Source organism: Euleptes europaea, chromosome 10, assembly GCF_029931775.1.
Source record: "Euleptes europaea isolate rEulEur1 chromosome 10, rEulEur1.hap1, whole genome shotgun sequence".
Lineage (NCBI taxonomy): Eukaryota > Metazoa > Chordata > Lepidosauria > Squamata > Sphaerodactylidae > Euleptes > Euleptes europaea.
Genome location: NC_079321.1, coordinates 40,805,359 through 40,822,797, shown reverse-complemented (window position 1 = coordinate 40,822,797; position 17,439 = coordinate 40,805,359). Strand labels below are relative to the sequence as shown.

General features: G+C 41.5%; 1 protein-coding gene across 1 annotated transcript in view; it reads right to left on the bottom strand.

Annotated features, from left to right (window-relative positions):
- Window positions 1-17,170: 17,170 nt before the first annotated feature.
- The window catches only part of PRIM2 (DNA primase subunit 2), a 78,839-nt gene continuing 78,570 nt past the window's right edge, over window positions 17,171-17,439 (bottom strand). Inside the window, exon 13 of the mRNA XM_056856682.1 lies at window positions 17,171-17,383. Within this exon, the coding sequence (XP_056712660.1) occupies window positions 17,171-17,383 (213 nt within the window). The remainder of the gene's footprint in view (window positions 17,384-17,439) is intronic.

The window sequence follows — 17,439 nt, the reverse complement described above, 5'->3', positions numbered from 1 at the left end:
TCAGGAAGATCTCATGGAGGATGGGAGATGTGCCACAAAACTGGAGGAAGGCAAATGTTATCCCAATTTTCAAAAAAGGGAGGAAGGGTGGCCCAGGAAACTACAAGCCAGTCAGTCTGACCTCTGTCCCAGGGAAGATATTGGAGCAGATTTTAAAAGGGACATTCAGCGAGCATCAGAAGGACAACTTGGTGATCCAAGGAAGGCAGCACAGATTCGTCTCCAACAGATCTTGTCAGACCAACCTCATTTCCTTCTTTGATGAAGTGATGGGCTTACTGGATAATGAGAACACTGTCAACATTGTTTACATGGATTTCAGTAAAGCTTCTGACTGGTTTCCTCATGTTCTAATGGGTAAATTGGAGAACTGTGTACTGGACTGTAGCATAGTTAGAATGACAGGGAAATGGTTGGAGAACCTTACCCAAAGAGTAGTTGTCAATGGCATTTAATCTGATTGGAGGGAGGTGTCCAGTGGGGTGCCACAGGGCTCAGTTCTGGGCCCAGTACTTTTTAATATTTTTATGAAAGATCGGATGAGGGGGTGGAGGACCTGTTCATTAAATGTGCAGATGACACCAAATTGGGAGGAATAGCAAGCACCCTGGAAGATACAGAATTCAACAAGATCTGGACACAATGGAAAAGTGGGCAGATGTGAACAAGATGCAATTCAACAAGGACAAGTGCAGAGTTCTACATCTGGGTAACAAAAATGAAAAGTACACAATTGAATGGGGGAATACACTTCTGTATATCAGTGTGTGTGAACAAGATCTTGTACAGGTGGATTGTAAGCTAATGATGAGCAGTCAGTGTGATGCAGTGGCCAAAAAGGCTAATGGGGTCTTGGGGTATATCAACAGAGGCATAATGTCCAAATTGCAAGACATCATTGTCCTGCTGCATACCGCATTGGTCAGACTGCACTTGAAGTACTGTGTGCAATTTGGAGGCCTCACTTCAAAAAAGATGTGGACAGAATGGAGCAGGTGCAGAGGAGAGCGACAAGGATGATCAGGGGCCTGGAGACCAAGCGCTACAAGGAAAAGCTAAGGGACTTGGGAATGTTCAGTCTGGAAAAGAGGTTGAGGAGGTCATGATAGCTCTCTTTAAGTATTTGAAGGGATGTCACTTAGAGGAGGGCAGGGAGGTGTTCCTGTTGGCAGCAGAGGATAGGACTCGCAATAATGGGTTTAAATTGTGGGCAGAAATGTACCAGCTGGATATTCAGGGGGGAAATTTTACAGTAAGAGTTGTTCAACAGTGGAATCAACTTCCTAGGGAGGTGGTGAGTCCCCCTCACTGGCAGTCTTTAAGCAGAGGCTGGACAAAACTTGTCAGAGATTCTCTAGGCTGTTCCTGCATTAAGCAGGAGGTTGGACTAGATGGCCTGTACGGTCCCTTCCAATTCTATGATTCTATTATTCTATGATCTTATCAGATCTCAGAAGCTAAGCAGGATCAGCCCTGGTTAGTACTTGGAGGGGAGACCACCAAGAAGTACCAGGGTCAGAATGCAATGGCAAACCAACTCTGTTAGTCTCTTGCCTTGAAAACCCTACTGGGTTGCCGTAAGTCAGTTGTGATTTGATGGCACTTTACACACAATAGGAAGGACACTCCTTTCCATCTTTAAAGGAAATAGTGATTGCGGAAATTGAGGAATAGCCTCATTGGTCTGCAATAGTTGAATTCCTCTATAATTTTCATTAAACCTTATGACGTAGTAAGATTAATGTAAAAAAACATAATGTCCAGTTCTGCCTTCAGGGGTAGCCACTATTTGTTTTATAAGCTTTAGGCTGATCCTGCATTGAGCAGTAAGTTGGACTAGATGGACTGTATATCCCCTTCCAGCTCTATGATTCTATAAAAGGTTAGCGAGACAGGACTTGCATTTGCTTGACAATTTTATCTTTAAGAATGCTTTTCATCAATTTACCTGGAATAGGTGTTAAGCTAACCACTCTGTAATATCCTAGATTGTCCCTGGATTCTTTTTTTTTAAGTGGGTGTTACATTTGCCATTCTCCAGGCTTCCAATGCAGAGACTGATCTTAGGGACATGTTACATATCTTAGTTAAAAGATCAGCAATTTCACAATTGAGTTCTTCAACAATTCTAGGATGGGTATCATCTGGTCCTGGTGACTTGTCAGTTTGCAATTTGTCTATAAATACTATAACTTTCTCCCTTGCCACCACTGTTTGCCTAAGTGCAAATAGACCCTTAAATAAACATCCACCATGCCTTACATGCTAGGGAGGATGGCAGGAACTCTCTTCAAGACTTGAATGTGCAGACTGATTCAAATATGTAGAGGTGGTCCTTAATTATCTTAGTCCCTAAGCATTTAGGGCTGTAAAAGTTAGAGTAGCATTTTGAATTGGGCTTTAACAAAAATCAGGAGCCAGTGAAGATAGTACAATACTAGAGTTGGCCCCATCAGTGCGCCAGTAGCTGCATTCTACCAACTCAAGTTTCATAGACACTGTCCCATATTCAAGTTCGGCAAAATTGGAATGGGAGTGGGATACCAGTATAAGCTGCTGTTGGCAAGTAGTTTGTGATAGCCGTTCTTGTGCTTCAAGTTAAGCAGCTGAGGTTATGGACCAGTATGTTTATCGACTTCTGTAAGCAGTTTATTTATGGCTTAAGCACTGAAACACACTCAGTTGTTGGGAAACATTTGAGATGTTTAAGACTGCAATACTATGCACACTTGTTTGAGAGCTAGTCCCATTTGGTTGCATAGAATTACTTTTGAGTAAGTTGGGATTAGATTACAATTGCAGTCCTCATATTCATTAAGCTTCATTGAAACCCCACTGAAATCAGGAGGAGGTAGGTGTTCAGACACCAGCGGTCCAGGTCTTATTTCAGCTGACTACACGGATGCCTCATTTCTACTAACTAGGGCAAACCTTTATAAACTAAGATGTGCATGTTTTAGTATATAACTGTTAAGGGTTCAAGACCTGGGGGGAAAGCAAACAAGATCATCCCACATGGGAACTTCTACTTCCACATTAATTTAACAAATGCAGAGACATATACTGCTGGAGCAATAAAACCACAGACCATAGGGTACATGGCCTTGCTTCATCTTTCTCTCTTCCAGACAAGCTTTGCAGTTTTCTCAGTCTGAGCAAAGGGTCAGGCACAGAGATGTTTTTTATGATCCTTCCTCAGCTTTTTGTGGTATGATCCTTCCTCAGCTTTTTGTGGTAACAGGAGAAGATACAAAGTAACTGGTTGGTGACAGTTAAAGTGTTTAATTTGCATAATTAGCCAATGATTTGCATAATATGCCAATTAGGTTAACAGCTCTATGGAAGTTGAATATGGCAGCCCTGCATATTTCACATACCAATAAACAAAAATGTTGACAAACAAGGCAGGGACCTATCCTCCAAATGGGGTTTTGAAATATCCTGACCAAACTTCATATGGCAAATTAAAGAAAACAATATATAACAAGCATTTCTACAACTGATGTATACCCTGCTTCTGGCAACATTCCTAGCTATTGAGCTGCTGTAAAGACACAGTAGGACAAAGACTAGAGCTCTGGTTTCAGTTTGTTGAAGGAAGGTTCCCCAGCAGTTATCTGAGTTACTATGATGTTACAGAATGTTCATAAGTATTCTAATTGTGCAGGGACTGTAAGCACAAAGATTTTAAGTATGGAAGGTGATAATGCCGTCAATAGAAATGAGGAGCGATAAAGGTAACCAAATTGCCCGAGTGTTTCTGATTTCCCAGCAGCCGTTGCATCCCTTCTTTGTGGCTTCCTCATGAAAGGAAAACTGAACAGAGCTCCATTTAAAAGAGTGCCTCAATAAATCAACATGTGTTCTTTGTGGAAAGGAATGGAGAGCTCTGATTTTTTTTTATGGGCTTTCACTTATAGGATAGCAATCAAAGATAATTTTCCCACTTTACAAAGAAGATAACATTTCAGGAAGAAATGGTCAGTGGCAAATCTGTCAATATCAATCTAATTAACTCTTCCTTTTATTTTTCGATCTCATGACAGAGTTGCATACTTTAGCTGGCCAGCCAGCTTGGTGACATTATACAACTAAAATATTTCATGTAAGATGCTGGAATTCTACTGATTATGACTGAGAAAAGCACATTAAGAATTGTCCCCTGCAGGTCTTCTGGTCACTTTGAGAAGGTTCTGTTGCTAAGAAACCATACCTACACTGACAGAATGTTGAGTTTTAGTTTTGATTTAAAAAAAAACTATGAACAAACTTCTTTATGAGGCATAGAATGTATATAATATTTAAGACCCAGCTGAGCAGCTCCCAAGGTTTGAGAAAGAGCGTAGAATGACTTATTAGATAAACTCAATGTTTTAATTTATATTATAGAGAAATCTACTAGCTGCAAGAGATCACCAACTAAAGTGCACCATAAAAAATTAAACATCCACAGAGTTGACCCCTTACAAGTTGCATTGTAACATGGTTCAGAAATGTGGCTAAGTTAATTCTAGAGCACAAATCACAGTGCCTTATTTTACCTTCTCCCACTCAAATTACTGTTATCCTGATGACTTCTGACAATTAACTCCATGTTCAACTAGACCCATAGCAAAATGGATCAGTTAAGCTGAAGAAAGATTAAGTGCTATTATTAGAAGCAAACATCTCTCTAGAATTGCTATTTCACTGGAATTTACTGAAGCAACTGAAGTATATTAGGTTATTAAAATGCCACCTCTCAGCTCCATCTGGGGCCTCAAAGGCACCTCACAGCAGTTTTAAAATGATTTAAAATATTTAACACATCCACACAATAGGACATAATAAAATCAGAGCAGCCCTGCTGTAGCAGACCAAAGGTACATCTAGTCCAGCATACTGTTTCACACAGCGGCCAATCAGTTATTCTGGAGGGCTTGCAGGCAGGACACGGAAGCCAAGGCCTTCCTATGATGGTGCTGTCTTGCACTGGTATTCACTGTCACAACATCCACTGGCAGTGAATCCCACAATTTAATTACTCATTAAGAAGTATTTTCTTTTGTGGGTGCAGAATGTATCACGCATCAGCTTCATTGGATGGCCCCGGAGTTCACAAAGACACAATAAGCATGCAATAGATGGCAGTCAGTCAATTAATTCAAAGGCATTCCAGAATAGAAGAGTTTTCAATTTTATCTGGAAAGCCTGGAGAAACAGCACCAACCTCAGGAAACCAAATGTTTCTGTGAAGCAAACCAAAACTTTACAAGGTATCCTGCATATTGAGTGAAAGATAAACATTGCTTGCAATTAACCCTGACAAGCAAGGGACCTCCAAAAAATGTGGGAGTCCCATCTTTTCCCTCACCCACTAGCCAGCCTACCTGCACTACCTCTGCCTCCACTTACAAGTTGAAGAGGTGAGTTGTATGCTGGCCACTGTCGGGCACAGCAAAGTCACAAAAGTTGGGCTATGGCTGTCCCTGGGCCCAGGTCAGTTGTGTGGTATTCAGTTGTCTACTACACTTCCAAATCTGGGTGAGTCATGCAAATTGCACAGTAGTGAATCACCTAGGAAAACCACGCAGTGGCTGTTGTCATATAGTAGCAAGTCACCAGGTGGTTGCTTCTGGACCTGGGTGAGTCACAAATGTTCTGTGCTAGCAAGTCACTTGGCGGTTGCTGCCATGCCTGAACCAATGAGTCCTCTTTCCAGGGCAGGGGGGAGGGAAGCAGAGGTGGACTGAGACCAGAACAGTTCTGAAAAGAGCCCTGCCCCTTCCTCCTGCTTTCTACTGACAAAAACTAAGGCTTGAAGCCTTTTGTTGTGGTTGCCTAGCAACCCTCACAACGGCCCCTGAGATCTCAGAGGCCATTCATTCCTTAAAACTTGCGCTGCTGCTTCTATTATTTGGGGCAGGTTAATCTCCAAGTGCATTTTTTTAAAAAAAATTTAGATTACAGATTTTTCTGCAAACCTAGGGCTTTCCTCAGGTTTGTAGGAAAAGCTCTCTTGTCTGTTCATGTGCCCAGTCTCTGAATTTAAGGATTCAAATCCCAGACCCTGTGGAGAATTCGATATATAACAACTGCGGACCCATTAAAAGTCATGGGGAAATTTATTCTCTTTCATTTCCCTATGCATCCTCCTTGTCCTCCTCCTCAACCTCCCTTCCTGCTCCTCCTCCATATTACCAACTGTGATGCAAATTTCTCACTCGCACAGTGTGCCTACCACCTTCCATAACCTCTCTTTCTCAGATTCAGGGTATAAGTAGGTCAGGCCATCACATGTTGCTACCCTTCTTGCCTCTTTTAAGATATACAGAGAGCCATGATCATTTCAGTTCTCAGGTCCTCTCTCTCTCTCTCTCACTCACAGAGACATCAGCAGATAGGGTAGCCTAGCCCCCCCTTAATAATTTTCCCCTCACTCAGACACTGCACAAAGTTATTGGGGTTGGGGGTTCAAATAGTGTTCCATTTACATGTGCCACCATGTATTTGTATCTAGATAGATAGGATGATGGATAGATGATGGATAGATAGATAGATAGATAGATAGATAGATAGATAGATAGATAGATAGATAGATAGATAGATAGATAGATAGATAGATAATCTCACCCCACAGGGATGAACAAACAAGAAGTTAACTTTTATTTATGGTTTGAACGTAACATTGAAGCAAGATAGGTAGAGGTTACAAAGCTTCTTTTCCACTAAGCTCTTCAACGGTTTCCCTATTCCAGCGTTGGGATCTTTTGTTACAAATCGACTTTTTAATAATTCACCTTTAAGCTGCTCTTTGCCACAGCTTCAATCCCTTTCTCAGCTCTGCCCCAACTGCTCTCTCAAATGCTGTTTTCCATCTGTCTCTCCCTAACTTTCCATCAGCTCCCACTGGTTGCTCTTAGGTGGAGGTGGAACCTATCCTGTCTGCCGCACCAACTCTGCCGCCAGGGCCTCAAGGGCAAAAAAGACGCCTGCGGAGGAAAGCAGATGCTGAGTTCTGGCGGTGTTTGAGCTGGGAGGGAGCCCTCAGCCACCTGCCGACCCAGCCCAAACATCACAGGCACTCAGCACCTAAGCATCTTCTTTCCCCAGCAGGCTTTCTTCCCTCCTGGAGAAGACAGCTGTTCTGTGCAGTCCCACACCCTTCCAGTTCCCTCCCCATAGCCCAGTTCTGGCTGCAGCTGGCTGCTGAGGCACCGTGGGCAGGAAACGGAGGAGACTATGGCACTCATTTCCTGCCCCGTTACTTGTTTGGGCCGGGAAAGCAAAGTTCTGAGGTGACAACCGAAATGAACGGGTGTGCGAAGGAGTACAGAATAAGGAACGGCAGGCAGTGGCCACATAGGACTTTCCCCCAGGATGGCCTCGGGCAGCTCCAAGACCTATTGGTTGGCTTCAGCAGCACTTTTTGCTGTCAATTGCCATCGCTTTTGTCTTGCTTGAGATAGTGCTGGAGACAGGCTTTGAGCCTAAGGAGGAGGAAGCCCTATGCCACTGTCTCCTTTCACCCCTGGCTGTCTTCCCTCCACCCATTCCAGGGTGTGTTGGGGGTTACCAGGAAACACCCAAGATGGCAGCTAAGATCTTGTGATGATATTTTGCTTCACCAGTTCTGATGTTTCAGCCATCAAGTCTCTGACATGCTGAGAAAACCCCACAGTATCTTCGTTGTGCTGAACTGTTACCAGAAAAACTGCAGATGTATATAAAAAAAAGCCTGACAGATATTTGTCTTGTCATGGCCCAATAACACATGCCTGCAAACTTTAGCACCAACTAAAATCCCCTCATACACAGCAGAAAAATGTAACTGATTGGGTTCAGTACATTACTAAACATTTTGCCCTGAGCAAGTGACCTAGATTCAGAGTTGTGATACCTCTCTGGACTGAACAGAGTGCTGTGATTTTATTCAAGACAGGAAATTTAATTCCATGCAAGGACTTTTGATCTAAAATTCTTGAGTCTAAGAGAATAAAAACTCATCTTTTTACCTTCATCTTCTCCAGCTGGGAACCTGCTTTGCAACTGAAGAATACTCTGTCAAAGTGAAGCATTGATGTTCACACAAAAGTTACCAGTGCACAGGAATTGCTCTCCTGCTGAGGCAGAATTACATCCTCCTGGAAAATATAGGGCAGAGATATTAAAATAGCTCACCTGCAAGGTTGTGTATCTGGATGTAGTCTGTGTGCACGATGACTACAGAGAATACTTTTCCCTTTCTCTAAGACCGTCAAGTCACATTATCAGTTTTAAGTGGTAACATGTAGGCTAAATTAATGCAATTTGGCATTTTCCCTTCAGCAGACAACCCCTGAGTTCACTGTCACATTTTACTACACCACTTGTTCAATCCATAGTCCACACACTTGTATTTTCAAGTGACTGGGCTTATGATACAGGCACCTGTGATAAATGTACCTCCTAAAAAATTACATAGGAAGGCCTGAAGAAACAGCACCAGCCTCAGCTTCTGGGTGCGGAAGCTGCATAACCTGGGGACAACAGCTGAAAAGGGTATGACCACTTTCAAGCTAAAACAGCCATGGCAAGGAAATTAATTGGATCAAAGTGCTTTTTCTGCAAAGGCTAATTAATTGTTCACACTTCTTGATCCTCTTTCAGAACAGTTGGAAAGTGCTGGCTAGCAAATGACTACATGGAGATTTGAAAATTGTACATTTTTGTCAAAGTTGTTGGAAATTCACCTAAGGGTGTAACATATAAAGCTTAGCTCTTGTTTGCTTTGGACTAAAAGCAAGCAGAGCTGCTGTGAGGGACAGGCATGCTGCATTATCTCCCAAACAGTGCCACTTGCTGCGTAATTATAGTTTATTGAATTTGATTATTTTCCCTGAAGATATAAGGTACACGTGCAGAGCACTGATAGGAGGGCAGTCAACCATATCTGTCCCTGGAGTACCCAACAAAGAGTTGTACACAATACCTGAGGATAATTTATTATTGGTTAGATCGATTCGTAGAAATTCTTGCCAAAGAAGCTTGAATGGTTTTCTCCACCCTCCCTTGTCAGGTGATGCACAAAATAGAAAAGCAGAAACATTGCATATGCTATTTGATGCACGCAAGCGAGAGGTAAAAGCGGTATGATAACAGAGCTCCTGCTCTCAAACTGGTAGTTCCCAGACTTTTATGAAAGCATCCAACATTAAATTCTACTGTTGTTTGGAAGCCAACCAGGCATTTGATTCGTTTGCAAGCATGACCACTTTCTGTCTTTCTCCTAGATCTGCAGGTTTCCAAGCAACCATTGGGCAGAATCATATATCTCTACAACACTGCAATCATCTGCAAACACCCTTGACGTACGCATATTGTGTCTGTATAGGATACAGATATATGAACACATACACACTTGGGATTAATTCATCACAGTGGTGTTCATATTAAAGTACTTCTGTATTCACGAAAACTGGAACTTCAGTACTCATGCAGTCCAGAGTTTAAGTATTAGGGAACTCTGAAATGGGAACATTTCTACAACCCTCCCAAAAAGCCAGGGATGGGAGATGTACCTCAAATTGTTTGAAGCCATTTCCCACTAGTTAGAAAAATGCTGTTTAGTACATCTGTAAACTAAACCCTGACTAGTATTTGGATGGGAAACCTCCAAAGAATAACAGGGTCGTGACATGGAGGCAGGTAATGGCAAGCCACCTACAAAACATCCCTACGAAACATCCCTTGAAAACCCTATGGAGTCACCATAAGTCCACTGTGACTTGATGCCGCCCCCCCCCCCCAAACCCTAAACATTCTGTTTACTGTGAAAATCCTAAATGGAGCTTTTGCAAAATTAAAACTCGGGGCATGAAGCCAGCTTCATCAAAGAAATGAGCACTTCACCATGCCAGGCCATTCATGGAACAAAATGTTGGCCAGGGGAGTTCCATTGCCTCTTCTCATACAGGTCATGTTTGACTGGGAGGAATTTTAAGCGTAAAAGTCTATTATCTGAAGAAGTGAGCTGCGGCTCACAGAAGCTCATACCCTGCCAGAAGTTTTGTTAGTCTTTAAGGTGCAACTGGACTCTTGCTACAGTCCTCTATTATAGAATAGCTTGTGCCAAGTATTTCACATTTGCTTATGAGGTAATTAGAATAGGATGCATCTATAGGGGTTTCCCTTGTCTTATCAGGCCAGTGGTTTCAGAAGAATTATCTCCACTGCTGCAGGCCGTTTTCAGAACTTGCTTTGAAACAATAATAAAAACAATGCTTCTGGAACAGTGCAGAGTGCCTTCTTTGCTAAGTTAACATCACATACAGTCTCCACACTATTGATTTTGGGGGTACATAGCTTCCAAGGAAAGCTCTGGACAGAGCTCAAGATATTGTAAACCACACACTGATTTGACCCTAGAATTTCATTAGCAGTGTGATGTGTCATTAGTCTTGCACTCCAGCAATATGCTGAGCATAAAATATTAAATGAAAAACAACATCTACAGAAAGAATCACAGCTCACTGTTTCTTCCGTTTTCCATTATATAGCATTAAGTATAACTGAATACAAGATATAAGAACTTCCTCCAAGTCTTTTGTGCATTACAGACTTGGAGGTTAACACCTGACCACCACTTTTCAAAGCACCAAAGGCTTATGAGACTTAATGACAGTCATACAGATCTAATCCAGAGATCAGAGGCCAATGGACTCACTTTCATTGTGGAACAATTTGCAAACATTACTTCTTGCATCTCACTTACACTTGAAGCTTGCCAAACCTCAATAAATAGGAAACATTATGGGCAAGAAATTACCCTGCCTTTATCCCTCACAGAATACTGTAATTTCAACATACAAAAAAGAACTGCATGGCCATTTGGAAGCAGGACATTTCATAACAGTGCATGTTTCCCTGCAGCCTATCAAACCGCAAGTAGCCCTAGAAAAAGTGTTTCAAGCTAATCCCATATTTTCTCCTTTCAAAGGCAATGTCGAATGGAATCATTTGTCTCACATTAAGAGACTCAATTCCAAATGATCAAGTTAGACTTTTTAAAATGGCAATGTGATAAACTCTTTTTAAAAAAATATATGCAGACAGACTTTTTAGCAAGCTAAGACATTGCATGTGTATGCATTATAGCATTGTGACCTTCTGCCTTTGACATAAAATGTTTGCTTATCAAATGGGGGTGGGAAATCACCATTAGGAATAATAGCTCTTCAGGAGTGCAGGGGACTGCTCTCTATGAAGGACAGTACCTGCTATTCTTCAGCTGGGTTGATTTTCCTCTTCAGCACGCATAGCATCATCTTGTGGGATTCCTAGAGCAGGTGGTTGATTATGGGCTCTGGGAATTGAGATTCCAATTTTATTTTTCAGCAGGGGACAGATGACTTAATGAAGGACAGCACAATGTAAAATGCTTCAAAAAGGTACATTTCTTGGTCATACATCCAATAGATATACATCCACCATTTTCACCTATTAATACCCAGCAATTATGACCCAGAGAATAATCTAATGACCTATCAGTTATACTGTTGAAAGTAAGCAGTAAACCTGTCTGAGACTGACCAGGGACCTCCTCTGAAAGTACGGACAGGCAGCTCAAGAAACACATTTTGCTTTTGGGGGAAGCTATGAAGGAAATCCCCTGACCTGGATGGCCCAGGCTAGCCTGATCTCGTCAGATCTCAGAAGCTAAGCAGGGTCAGCCCTGGTTAGTATTTGGATGGGAGACCACCAAGGAATACCAGGGTTGCTGTGCAGAGGAAGGCACTGGCAAACCACCTGTTAGTCTCTTGCCATGAAAACCCCCAAAGGGGTCGCCACAAATCGGCTGCGACTTGACGGCACTTTACACACACACATGAAGGAAATACATGGGTTATGCATATTTCTGCCAGCTTGATTGAGTAAAATGTAGCAGTGAAGGCCACCTATTAGCTAGTGTCCATTACATCATCAATACACCTCCCTTCTCCAACCCCTTGTGCTGCTTTATAACTGTTTTAGATGTTCACAAACATCTTTTGGGGAAGGTCAAGTGTAAATGCATACATGGTTTTAAAACAAATGCAGGCAGCGCTCCTGATAACCAAGACTAGGGGTCAAACATTTTCAAGATGCAAACATAACTATTCAAGATGCAAAGCTGAAGATAGTAACAAAACTGTTTTAGATTATGATGACTGATGATGGTGATGCCACCTGTGGGATTATAGCCATTACAGAAAACATTAATCACTCTCCCCCACCCCGCCCTCCAACGCAAGAAAGCACAACTATACCTTTCAGTTTTAAATTATACTTTTGAGTTTTGCTTCTATCAGAAGAAACATACATAGCTCAAAACTGGTTCTGGATTTCTTATTGTTAGCACTTAGAAGAGCATAATCAGATGAGAGTTCTATTCCATAAATTCATCTAATTTAGGAGTCACTTTTAGTAAAATGTGTTCAAGAAATAAAAAAATTACTAATCCTGGGTCGAACGGAATGTGAGCAGCAGATGCGTTTCCCAATGGAATTATCAATTATGCAGGCCATGTTCCATCAATAGCGTAATGCACTATCTTACTAACTTGCCCTGCAGGGGGGGAATATAGTTACCTCCATTATGTCCCTTGAAGAGTCAAATAGCACCCCTAATACACCCCTAATTGCCGTGAAGAATTGGGGGCATACTTTTTGTGAATGCCTATATTTAATGCTCACCTTCCTGCCACCAACAGTGTTGAAAGAGGATTGATCCAGCCGGGCAGCTTAGAACAGTTCTCCCTGCTCTTCTTCCTCTTCGTCTAAGAATCTCTGAAGCTCTGTGAATGAGCTTTCTAGCAGAATTCTCAAGGTTCTTTGAGGAAAGCTTTGTGTATGTGTGTGTATGGTGACCCCAGCAAGGGGCTTTCAAAGCAGGTGAGAAACAGAGGTGGTTTGCCATTGCCTTCCTCTACAGAGCCGTCATCAGTGGTCTCCCTCCAAATACTAATCCGAGATCTGATGAGATTGGGCTATACCATGCTGAGGAAAGCTATTATAGGTAAATCAACTGAAACTCATAGAATTAAGCTGTAAGCAAAACTATTTTTCTTTAGCATCTCATTTCCAAAGTCTCTTTGGATAGAAAAGCAAGCAAAGGACCTTGTACATAGGTTTAACGGGGGTTATGCCATACAATTACAGATCTGGCTTTGGTATTATTATATGGCATAACCCCAGTTAAACCTATGTACAAGCCAAAGGTTTTGCAATAGTGGACTTTACTCAGTGTGAGCCAGACTACTCTTAGGAGGTCATGTGAGAGTTGTGGTTTTGATGTTGAGAGAAACCTCCCTCCCCACTGAATTGAGGCTGTCGTTCATATAGATGAAGGGTTTTTTTCAAGTAACAGCCTCACCCCACAACCTTCAAAGAAAAGATTTCTTAGGCATTCTCATTTATCTTTCTGTGTGAAGGTATGCTATAAGTTTATAACTGTAGATAACAATAGCTGAAATCAATATTTAAATGGCTTAGGATACTGGCTAATTGTTTTGTTTTGTATGTGTGCTTATTGTATTTGTAGTGGCATATCCTTTCTTCTTTTACTTGCCTAAGTTGAAGTATACAGAGACATGCCTTCTAAAGCACCTTGGCAACAGCGAAGCTAAAAATGTGACAGTCACGTTATGCAGTTCTCACTACAAATTCACTGAGGACAGTAAAAGGCTGCTGAAAGACAGCCATGTGCCAAAAAGTTTTCTTTAAAAACAAAACAAATACATAACTGGGATCCTCTGGAGTCTTTGGAGAAGAGCAGGTTTGGACTTTGAGCAGGAGGGAACAGGCCGTGGAAATAAAGAGTATGAAGGTAAGACTGCATGAAGCAGACAAATGCAAAGGTAATACAGAATACATATAACCAATTCAGAAATGCTATTATGTACAAGTTCATTTGTTAACAGAATTTTAAAATCTGTGCAAGCCCTATTCTACATTTGTCATTTTGAAGTTATCAAAGTACAAAACAAAGCACACAAGTGATATACACAGGGTTTATTCACAGGACCTTATTTCTCAAAAGGTACTTAAATTATTCTGTGGTACCCCTGGCTATGTATAGTAGTTTTCACAACAGGATTCACACTATGTGAAAATAAGAAATGTCTTGATAACTACTTCACAATGATGTTATAAATATCCAAATGGCCCTTGGCAGAAAAAAGGTACCCCATCCCTGCACTAAGGGTTCCACCTAGAAGAACTATTTACTGGGCTGATGAATGTACAAAAATTAAAAGCTGTTATCAAAATCTCATTTTGACAGCCTCTTAGATGTCAAGTATCATCCATTGAAATACCCAATTTACATCTGCAATAACTAACTGAATTGAAGCTCTAAACGACCTACTCTTCAAACCTAAGACATGGGTTTCTAGAAAAAATTGGTGGCTGCAAAATTTAAAAAGACAATTGTGTAATGAGAGCATCGTTCATAAATAAAATTAAAAGCAGTTTCAGTTGTTGTGCAAACAATTCACTCTTCAACAACTTTAGGCTACAATCCAATCCAAAGAACTATAAACCTATCTCTATCCATTGAGCAGCATCACACCTATAAACCCTCATCTTTCATAAGCAGAACTCTGCTTGGGCAAGATTAAGGGGTGTGTATGATTTTGTCTAAGAGCCCCGTGGCGCAGAGTGGTAAGCTGCAGTACTGCATTCCAAGCTCTGCTCACGACCTGAGTTCGATCTCAACGGAAGTCAGGTTCAGATAGCTGGCTCAAGATTGACTCAGCCTTCCATCCTTCCGAGGTCGGTAAAATGATTACCCCAGCTTGCTGGGGGTAAAGGGAAGATGACTGGGGAAGGCACTGGCAAACCACACCGCAAACAAAGTCTGCCTAGTAAACGTCGAAATGTGATGTCACCCCATGGGTCAGGAATGACCCGGTGCTTGCATAGGGGACCTTTACCCTTTATGATTTTGTCTAGATTTTCTCTCTGTAAAACAGCTCCCTTGTGCTCCATGGTATATCATTGTGAAAGGTCCTCCAGTTTCTGGCAGTGGCTTTATATGTGGGGGGGGGGGGAGAGAAAAAACAAAAAAGATCAGCTTCTGTGAATTCGCTTTTTTGGCCGTTTGGATCAAACCCAATGGTCTAAATGAAATTTTCCTATTAGACAGAACTACATCCTAACCTTCAGCATTTCCTAGTAGAAGCGGCCTGCCTTCAATAACGACACGGTTCTGTAAGAAGTGTACAACATGAAAAGGAGAATTTAATTGTGGCAGCAACAAAGGACTGCACACAACCAGGGAAAGGCTGTATGCAAGAAAGGGTTGTATGCAGGATCAGGCATGCATAGAATATGTGCATACGATATTCCATTGTAGCGATGGCAGCAATTAGCTTCTGGGGCTCTTGTTCATCCTACGCCTTTGAATTTGTTCCATCAAACAACATGGACACAAACACAAAACACTTCATTTATGAAGCTGAGACTCAAGGGAAGACCAAGATCAGAAAGATGATGTACTTCTGTGATTTCCCGGTAATTGATAAAAGGCTTGTTGCTATTAAAAGCTTTACAGATCACCCCGCTGAAAATCCACTGCTCACGAAGAAATACGTAAGATGACATGAATTATGAACAGCAAATAAATGGTTTTCTGTAGCACCAGGAAAAGCAACAAGATAGCCATTTCAGTGTCTAGGTGGAATGTGCAGTCTTAATAGGTATTCTGATTCATTGAAGCATTACCTGAGTTGGTCCACTGAAGAGGTAATGAGAGAAAACAAGGTATATTACAAAGCAGTTGAGCTTGTAATATAATTAATTGCTGCAGCATGTTATTAAAGGATGCAAGGCTATTGGAACCATATACCAATGGCAGAGAAGGGGGGAAGATTTTTAATGCTGTCAGAGACAAGAATTTCCAACCATAAAAGATGTTCTCATTAACTCTGGCACTAGCTCGCTCTTAATACTTCCTTCCAAATAACTGTTATTTGAATTCTGTTCTTGGTTTCCTCAGCCTAATTTCATTTGGTTGATGTGGCAATCTAATGTAATAGGAACAAAGCAGATGACTCTTGAAATAAGAATGCACGGCGAAGGCAGTCCTTGGCGCTAGAAAATACATCTCTAAAAGAGATGTACTTTTCTATAATTATGCAACATCCTCCTAAGTGTTCTTACCTCCAACAGTGGGAAACTCCATTCTTTTTCAAGAATTCTGTCAAAGTTCTTGGTTCTGTTTGATGTTTTTGGGTACAAAGCTTTCTTACTGTATTTTAAGAATAATTGATGGAGGATCAACAAACTCCTCGTTCCGACCAGAGCATACAATTAAACATCAATTTATTTTACTTATTTCCCAAACTTTTTGAGTCATGGAGCACTTTTCAGGAGAGAAATTCGTCATCTAGCTCCTATATACTAAACCGGACGACAGTAGTATTTTTCTTTCCAATCGCTTCACGGAGCACTAGATGTTTTGAGGAGCACCAAGTGCTCCATGGAGCACAGTTTGGGAACCGCTGCACTGAACTATCACTCCTGTGAGGTAGGTTAGGCTGAGAGCGACTGGCCCAAGGTCACTTAGCAAGCTTCCATGGCAGACTGGGGATCTGAATCTGAGTCTCCAAGCCGCTAGTCTGGCAACCTGTTTCATGATGTTAGAGCTTGTTTTTTGAACAATCAGCTTCACTATTTCAATCAAAGCAAAAAAAAAAAAATCCACCTTTTTAAAATCTACCTTTGCAATTTGAATCATAGCAAGAAGTGTCTCCATGGTTCCAAGAGGAATAGATAAATTATGAACATATTTAGCGGGTACTCTCTTTACATCTAATTTATTTTTAAAAAACACAGTCAAGCGAAAAAGCTGAGTAACATAAGAAGCACAGGATAGGAATGCTAGCAACTAATGTTTGCCCAAAAAATAAAAATGTGACAGACTGCCACAAAAACCAGCCTTGCAGTTCACATGCCATAAAGGGTGGTTACTTTTCAGAAAAGAAGCAAGTTATTTGGCTGGGTGCAGTCATAAGGCACGTTTCTTTATTATGTTTAACAGACTTTCCTTTAATGCAACAGACCCCTAACTGTTCCCCACGATGCTGACTCTTCATTCTTATGAGAGGGCAACTTCAAAGGACAGGAAAAGGCCACCAAAGACAGGTTTGCAAATGGGGAAAATAGGCTCCTTAATCTTCAGTGAAGCAGTCGTCCAGTCCTTCCAGCTCAATTTCTTCTATGGGGTTTAAAGAGGAAGCGGCTGTGCTGAGACTTTTCTGGCTGCCCTGCTTTTGCTGAGAGTTTCCAGGAGGCTTTGGTTCTTCCTTGACGTCACTGAGTAGCTGCTGACTCTCTATAAAATACTGATTTGGGTGGTTCAGAGACCACCCAATATCACTGACCTGTGCAGGGAAAGAAAAACAAAGTAAAAGCTTGTCGGGTTACTATATTTTACAAC